Consider the following 8,957-nt stretch of genomic DNA (forward strand, 5'->3'; position numbering starts at 1 on the left):
AGCAGGGCGTGCAGGTTCCCCCTCACCTTTGGCATCTACCTCACGCTCCTATTCCTAACTTTTAAAGCTGTCCTCTTTATTTCCCCTTCCTGCTACCTTCACTTGGTGGGAACTCATCCATCCTTCTTGTTCTTCTGCCACTTTCCATGTCGCTCTGTATGTACCTGCAACAGCTCCCTTCTCTGTTCTTCAAGCCATTTTCTAAATCCCATTTCTTTGGCACACCATTCCTCGTCCACCGCAGAGTCACTGCTCTTCTCTGTCTACTCTCACACAACCCCTTCCTCATCTCCAGTCCTGACTAGGACTTCATCTTTTACCCTATCCACATTAACATTGTCCAGATGACATTTGTTTCACCTCTGTATTTTGTACATGACACACCTGTTCACACAATGCCACTAGACAGAAAGACGTTCAAACATGGTAATGTCATGCATAAGTATAATTAATTAGACTTATTTGAATAGAAACAAACTAGCTATATGCTATTTTAATTAACTCAGGGTGTAATCCTATGCATGTTGGGGAATGGCTGAGAATTGAAGGGGTTCTGTCTAAACATGCATAGGGCTGCATTTTTCCCAGACTTCATTTGAGTCACTATGTGTGCTAACTAAATTAATTGCTAGGGACAAATTATTTACTTTGCTCATTAACCACTTAGCACAAAACCAAATATGTTTTTAACGGATTCTTTGAATATTTTCTTAAAGAGAGTAAAACATACCTTTGTTATTTACAAGATTGTTCTTTAATTAAATGTTTCCAAACAATATCTATAGTGCTACACTCACACACACACACACAAATTGCATGAAGAATAATCTCATGAGGTCAGCCATAGCAATTTGGTTTGCTAAGCTTTTAATTCAACCTGTGGATTTGTTATTGTGCCCTTGCCTAAAGAGATTTTAATGATCACTACAGTTCTGATTTAATGCAGCCAGTAGTCCCAGTTTAGAAAGGTGCTGTGTTTGGAGCTAACCCCCTAGTTAGAAGTCTTGACATTTTATTTTACTTTTTAAAGCATCGGAGACATCCATCTGGCACTTCAGCAATAATGTCTGCCAATCTGCATTCCTATCAAAAGAGGGCTTTGTTGCATCTACCGGACAGCGGATTGGGTGAAGAACAAAATGCCAACATCTCGCCCTCCAATGGTGTGGAAAGGAGAGTAACTACATTATACAATCAATTCACATCAAAGAATGATGAAAACAGGTAAACTGAGTGCTCAGAGTACTACATAAAGCTCTCTTTTTCAGCCAAGAGGTGGATTTCTTAATCTAATATTTCAAATTACAGCTCACCTAGGGTAATAACATAGTGCAACTATCCAAAATAAAAAGCCAGAATAAATACCTACTGTCTCTCTTTCTAAGAGATATTTGCTACATTTTTACATTTATTTGCTTTACTTACTTACTTAACTTATTGCATTTTTCTTCCAGAGGAATTTTTGATAAATGTTGGGCACACAGAGGAAAAGCTTTCCCCAGAGATGTTTATGCTTTTATTAAAATTGCCTTTTCATTTTCAGCTTAATTTGGTTATTTAGAGGCGAGATGCTAATTGCATTACGACTGTAAATAGAGATTGAATAATTACTACACTCTGACACACAATACAAACAGTCCTCTTGTCAAATAAATAAAACACTTGAAGCAACTCAGTTCCTGTCCATGAGTCACATGGACCTCATGCCTAATTTACAGAGGCATGTACATTGATCATGCTGCTATGTTAAACAGATGCAATGACAGTGAGGCAAACAATATTCCTTTTGTATTGAGAAAATAGAGAAATGTATAGATAAATTTCCTTGGGAATATAATACTGATTCTTTATATTTATATTGAGTGGATTTAATGGAATATGTGAATTATAGCTTAGAGTAAGATGCATATATATGTCCTTTTCTTTAAGGTCATTTGAAGGTACACTGTACAAAAGAGGAGCTTTGCTAAAGGGTTGGAAGCCTCGTTGGTTTGTGCTGGATGTTACCAAACACCAGGTAAAATATGCCAATGAGCCAAGAGCGAACTTCTGCTCGTGCAACAGAACTGTCTTCCGCATGCAGCCCCGCATACACCCCCAAATCGCTCCAGAGGGTCTCCTCCAAAGCAGATTTGGGGCCTGCAGGGGGGAGGGGAGTCCACTTAGCTGGCAGATGCCATGCCATTGGTGGAAGAACACAATTGGATTTCACCCATTTTTTAAATATGAGTAGGCTTGTGAATCATGTAAAGCGATGATTACATGAAATGCAGTTAATGACGGCATGAGGAGAAAAGGGTTATTTTGCAGATATTTTTCTTAAACAATGCAAAAAAAAGCTTTAATTAGGTAGGATTTATAATATCTTTAGACAAAGATTGAAATAAGATGAATTCCCTATTGGTTGTTCCTGGCATCTGATTATCAGAGGTATACTGCCTCTGAGCACCACAAATTCTGCAAGCTAATTATGCATGGATAACTCATAATATAGTTAATCTTTATCACCCATTATATAGCTTCTTAGTTTATCACAACTGCCTAGTTTATATTTATTATGTAATGTCTGCTGCAGAGCTGTGTTGACTTTATAGGAAATCCAGGAACTTTATTTATTTATTTCTAATCAAGGCCAAGTTTTGGGTTGACATGTACACTTTGCTGAATGCCCTTCCCAAAAAGAGTAATTCAGTGATCCTGGCATTGCTTAAATTTTGGGGGTATATCCGTGCAGTCCCCTTTCTGCACAAGGATTTTTGAGGATGTGCATACTTTCAGTTTTGTGTATTCTTGTGCTGAAGTATGTTAAACGGACTTAAACAATCCTTACAGTCCAAAGATGACCTGAAAACAAAAAAGTACACATATAGGAAGTGGAAGGAAGGCCAAGCAACAAAGGAAGAGTACAGGAAGGTAGCACAGAATTGCAGGGATTGTGTCAGGAAGGCTGAAGCTGAGGACAAGCTGAGGTTAGTGAGGGATGCTAAAAGCAACAAAAAAGCTTTCTTCAGTTACATGTATAGTAAAAGACAGAGGAAAGAAATCATGGTTCAGCTATTAAATAAGGATGGCAAAATGATAACGGATGACAAAGAGGAGGCAGAAGTGCTCAATTCCTACTTTGGCTCAGTCTTCTCCCAAAAGAGGGTCTATGATCCTCTGGCAAAGGCGAAGTACAGGCTGAAGGGGCAGGATTGCAGCTTGAGATTGATAGGTATATGGTCAAGGAACACCTAATTACTTTGAATTAGTTCCAATCTCCAGGGCCAGATGAACTGCACCCTAGAGTAATAAAGGAACTGTCAGAAGAACTCTCAGAACCACTGTCAGAACCACTCTTTGAGAAACCATGGAGGACGAGTGAAGTGCCAGATGAATGGAGGAGGCCTGATGTTGTCCCTATCTTCAGAAAGGGTAAAAAGGAGGAACCTGGGAACTACAGACTAGTCAGTCTGACATCAATCCCTGGGAAAAGTCTGGAGCAGATGATAAAGCAATCCATCTGTAAGCACCTTGAAAACAATGCAGTGATTACTCGAAGCCAACATGGATTTGCCGAGAACAAATCCTGCCAGACAAATCTGATCTCATTTTTTGATCAAGTAACCTCCCTGGTGGACTGTGGGAATGCTGTGGACATCATATACCTCGACTTCAGTAAAGCTTTCGACAAAGTGCCCCATGATATCCTGATGAGCAAACTAGCTCAAAGTGGGCTAGATGAAACAATGATCAGGTGGATCCACAGTTGGCTACAGAATTGGACTCAAAGAATGCTTATCAATGGGATCTTCTCAAACTGGGGAGAGGTAACGAGTGAGATACCGCAGGGCTCAGTCCTAGGCCCAGTGCTCTTCTACATTTTTATTAATGACTTGGATGAGGAGGTGCAAGGGATGTGCAGATGACACAAAATTGGGTGGGATAGCTAATACTTTGGAAGACAGAAACAAAATTCAAAGTGATCTGGATAGACTGGAGCTCTGGGCAAAAAACAGAATGAACTTTAATAGGGATAAATGCCAAGTTTTGCACCTAGGAAAAAGAAACTAAGTGCACAGTTACAAAATAGGGGATACGTGGCTCAACAACACTACAAGCGAGAAGGATCTTGGAATTGTTGTCAATCACAAGCTGAACAAGTGATGTGGCTGCAAAAAAGGCAAATGCTATTTGGAGCTGCATTAATAGAAGCATAGCTTCCAAATCCCAGGAAGTACTAGTTCCCCTCTACTCAGCAATGGTTAGGCCTCATCTGCAGTACTGTGTCCAGTTCTGGGCACCGCACTTTAAGAAGGATGCAGACAAACTGGAGAGGGTTCAGAGGAGGGCAACAGAGATGATCAGGAGACTGGAAACAAAGCCCTGTGAAGAGAGACTGAAAGAACTGGGCATGTTTAGCCTTGAGAAGAGAAGACTGAGGGGAGATATGATCGCGCTCTTCAAGGACTTGAAAGGTTGTCACAGAGAGGAAGGCCAGGATCTCTTCTTGATCATGCCAGAATGAGGACATGGAATAATGGGCTCAAGTTACAGGAAGCCAGATTCCGGCTGAACATCAGGAGAAACTTCCTGACTGTTAGAGCAGTACGACAATGGAACCAATTACCTGGGGAGGTAGTGGGCTCTCCCACACTGGAGGCATTCAAGATGAGGCTGGACAGCCATCTGTCAGGGATGCTCTGACTTGGATTCCTGCATTGAGCAGGGGGTTGGACTCGATGGTCTTGTAGGCCCCTTCCAACCCTACTATTCTATCTATTCTATGATTCTATGATTCTCTTTATTTACAATATATTTATTTACAGAATTTATATGCAGCCTTTCCAATGGAAATTGCCCATATACAAAATAAAACTTCCCTCTGAGATCATTGTAAATTGCACCCTGTCCAATACCTCTGCAAATGCTATGATAATTAAGTGGCAGATTCCCAAATGTACATCTATTATTGCTCTTCATAATACATGAAATAATTATTTTCTTTTCCTTTTTTCCCCTAGCTAAGATATTATGATTCTGTGGAGGACACGTGCTGTAAGGGCCATATTGACCTTGCAGAAGTAGAAAGTATAATAGCTGCTTCACCAACTATTGGTGCTCCAAAGCATGCTAGTGAGAGAGCATTCTTTGATGTAAGTGTATTGGTCACAGTCCTTGGACTGCTTCATACTGGTACCCACTCACAGACTCACTAACTTTACTCCATATTTTTGAAGCATTTATCTGGCAGCGCTAGCCATATCACATTCCTGGCCTGCTCAACTAACAAGCATGTGTTTTCTTTTACTTTGTTTTTAATAGATAAAACAACACTGTTGTCTGCTGCTAAGCAGTGCTCTGATCTGATTGATGCATATTGGTTTTAGCCTTGAGTGCTGATAAGAGAGTGCACTGCTATCAGATTCAACATGATGCAGATCTTTCATCATATACTATCATGTTGGGAGCATAAGGCAGAAATGCCTAAAATATTTTTCCTGACCCCCAAGTAGAAATTACATATGGCAGGATGGGGAGCCTGCATAGACAGACTCACCCATTGCACATGCAACGTAACGTGACACAGGCATGTGCATGATATCCTGGATTTCCACATTCCTTCTACCCCTTATCTGGGGAAAGAGCCTACAGGAATAAATGTGTTTACAAATATCTGTGGAACATTGTAAGCACAGGAGCAGAGGTAGGGGAGCCCTCTACATCCAAAAGTTTTAAGATTTTGGAATGTAACCATTTAAAAATATATTGTAAGGGTTTTGCTTGGAATTCCTCTGCCTTTGGATTGAAACGTGGTGTAACTGGGCCTTGGTGCATACTGCTTTCAAGTTGCTAGACCCAGCACACTCAAAAAGTTGAAAAGGAATAGAGTAACATTTTGCTGAGAAAATGAAGTATAAGGAAGTGCAAGGGTTATCACAAGTAGTATCAAATCCTGCCATTATTAAAAACTGTTGAAGAAATGATGTACATGTTCTTGTCTTTAAGTCAGACAATGAATGCAACTCCAGTGTATTTAAGGATCCCATTTCACTCTCTTTTCAGTGGATGAGTTTACCATTTGTCCACTGCATGTCTCCTGGTAAACTCCATAATGCAGGAGAGGAAATGCATATTTGTAAACACATTGGAGCATGCAGTGGATATACACTGGGGAACCATGATTTGGCTGCAGATCCTCTGTGCATGGCCACTATGTGTTTCCAGATATGGGTCTCCCTTTCAAACAGTACAGTTTATCACTGGAAGGCATATTCGTGTGCTGTATAAAATGTGGCCATAATACTCTCTAAATGATGCAAAAATTGAGTGCACTGTAAGGACATAATTTCATTATCTTTTCATTTTCATTTTTTTGTAGCTGAAGACAAGTAAACGTGTATACAATTTCTGTGCCCAAGATGCACAGAGTGCCCAGCAATGGATGGACAGGATACAGAGTTGCATATCGGATGCATAATAAGGAATCTCATTTTGCTGCCAACAGCAGAAAGGAAACGCTTTCAGTATGCACAAGTAACTTTTGATTGTGAGAAGAATTGTTATTGCAGCTCTTTGAGCCTTATATTTCAGCCTTAACGTTGCTCAGAACTTTGTCTTTCCTTAAGTTTACCTATATAATGACTCGTTCTCCATATGGAGGCCACTTAAAATCATTAACCACTTTGCCTGGAAAATGTTCATCTTCAATACAGTTCCAAGCTAGGTAATCTGGCAGTATTACCCTGGATATGCTATTATCTTAGAACTGTTCTTTTTCTAAACACAGGAATATTCCATACAAATAATTGTGAACAGTTTCCTCCACACAAATACTCTATTTTCCACCTAGTTTTCCTGTTTCAGAAAAAGGAGTCCATTTTCATCTAGTAGCTTTTTCTGGGAGAGCATTATTTAAGTCTTCAAAACCTGCATGTTTGGAAGCCTATAAATATACATTACTGAGAGTGTTTAGGCACTTAAATTCTAGACACCAAAAAAAAGTTAAGAAATTATTTCTTTTCTGCTATTTGCTCTCTGGTATTTTTGTCTCGAGAAATATCTTGCCATTTTTCTACCAGTTAATTAAAGAATAGTTTGTAAAGTTTGTATTCTCTTTACCTGTTGCAGTAGATCAATGGAAATAAAAATAAAACAGAAGAGAAAAAAAAACTGTTATAAATCAGAAATGGGTAGGAGAAAAGCCTAAGAAATATAAAAGTTGTATATTGTGTGCTGTTCTGCTCATTGAAAAATGAAATAACACAATGATAAATGCACTAAACAAAACAAACACTTGCACTGAAATCCTTGAAAACAGACATTTTGAAGGACAGAAGTAAATTATTTATAGCAAAATGCTAGCTAGATAACAGCAATTACAGATAATGGATATGTACATAATTGGGCTTAATATAGTGTGATTTGATACTTCAAAAACATTTTTGCACATGAATTGGAAGAATGTTTTTAGATTTTTTTACATTTGCTAACATTGTGTTTGTTCATCTTAAAAATCTTTGAGGAATGTTGTGTGTTTTTTGCAATCCAAAATTAATACAAGTTTCACTTGCTGCAATCTGTGATGACTTTTGAGTGTGGCGTCTCTAGATAGCTAAAATGTCATGTTTTTGTTTTAAATACTAATATGTTAAATATCAAACTAATATGTCAGAGTTTGTATATACTAGTCAGTATTTTCTAGTGTTTAGTAATATTGCTTGTAACTTAATGGCTGCATTTGCATGTAATGCTAAACCATAGTTTAGTGTTACAAGGACAAGTGGCAGTGAGCCTTGGGCTCCTCCCCCTCCAGTGTGGCTGTAAGCAGGAGTTTGGAAGCTCTCACCTTTATTTTAGACTAACCCCAGTTTGTTGTGATAGCCAAACCCGGACAAACCGTGATTAGTTTTCACTATGGTTAGTGGAAACAAACCATAGTTTATGAAGCTGGCTTGTTTTCACTAACCATAGTTAAGATAAGCTACAGTTTAGGGTTTAGACAAAACAGTAAATTATGGTTAGTTTAAAACTAAAACAGAAGCTTCCAGTCTCCTCCTTAGAGCCACACTGGAGAAGGAGTAGAAGTGGGAGCACAGGAGCCAAGGCTCATTGTGGGTCGTCCTTGTAATGCTAAACCATGGTTGAGCATTATATGTGAACCAGGCCAGTATCAACTAACCAAACTGATTTCATTTATAAGATTTCAGTTACTGAAATTGTTTACCTTAAAAAAAAAAAACCACTACTTTTTCTATTTTTTCTAGTAAATGGTGAATACAGATTTCACATTGTACACAGAATAGGAAACGCATCTGTTTTTTAATACATTTGGCATTCCAAACCAAAAAACAAAGGAATGAAGGATTTTTTTAGCATTTTCAGCTAATAAGCCACCACACGTGAAAAATGGTGGTTGCACATTCTTGTACTTTTCTTTGTATATGAAGTACTTTTACGTGTACTTTGTATAAAAATGATCCTCTTTTTTTTAAGGTTGTTTAAAAATGTACATTTATATGGTTGTAACTGGGCAGTTTTATTTTATGTATGTTACATAGCTAGTGTATGCTAACTAACTTGTAATAAACATACTTCATAAGAAAACATTCCATCATTACTCTACCCAGTGGTATAGTACAATAAATATATCACATCTAATTGTACAATTAAATTATATCCCAAATTACCCTGTAATAAAATTCATATTTTAGTACAGGCAAGTGCCATCTTCCATGCGAGAAACTCTTCTTAAGTCTATTTTTCACTGTTACACTCAAAATATTCCATGAATATCACAGACTAGCCATATCACTGTTATTAACTACTCAGAAAAGTTAAGTTGTGTTTTATTCTGTGTTGACTGAATAAATAAAAAATGTATTCAACGTGAATATGGTTACAATATACAAATTATGTACTCAACAGTAGTTGATTATTCAAGTCTGTTATCACTGGAACCGCCATAGGAAGGCTTA

General features: G+C 38.2%; 1 protein-coding gene across 4 annotated transcripts in view; it reads left to right on the plus strand.

The window, feature by feature from the left end:
• SBF2 (SET binding factor 2) overlaps positions 1-8,251 on the plus strand; it is a 388,549-nt gene extending 380,298 nt beyond the window's left edge. For all 4 annotated transcript variants that reach the window (XM_084854235.1, XM_084854251.1, XM_084854241.1 and 1 more), the window contains 4 exons: positions 1,031-1,224; positions 1,930-2,017; positions 5,004-5,135; positions 6,362-8,251. In XM_084854235.1, coding sequence (XP_084710361.1) covers positions 1,031-1,224; positions 1,930-2,017; positions 5,004-5,135; positions 6,362-6,460 — 513 coding nt within the window. In that variant the 3' untranslated portion in view covers positions 6,461-8,251. The remainder of the gene's footprint in view (positions 1-1,030; positions 1,225-1,929; positions 2,018-5,003; positions 5,136-6,361) is intronic.
• Positions 8,252-8,957: the final 706 nt, after the last annotated feature.

Source organism: Heloderma suspectum, chromosome 1, assembly GCF_057233095.1.
Source record: "Heloderma suspectum isolate Gila_16-S chromosome 1, 16-S_ref, whole genome shotgun sequence".
NCBI lineage: Eukaryota > Metazoa > Chordata > Lepidosauria > Squamata > Helodermatidae > Heloderma > Heloderma suspectum.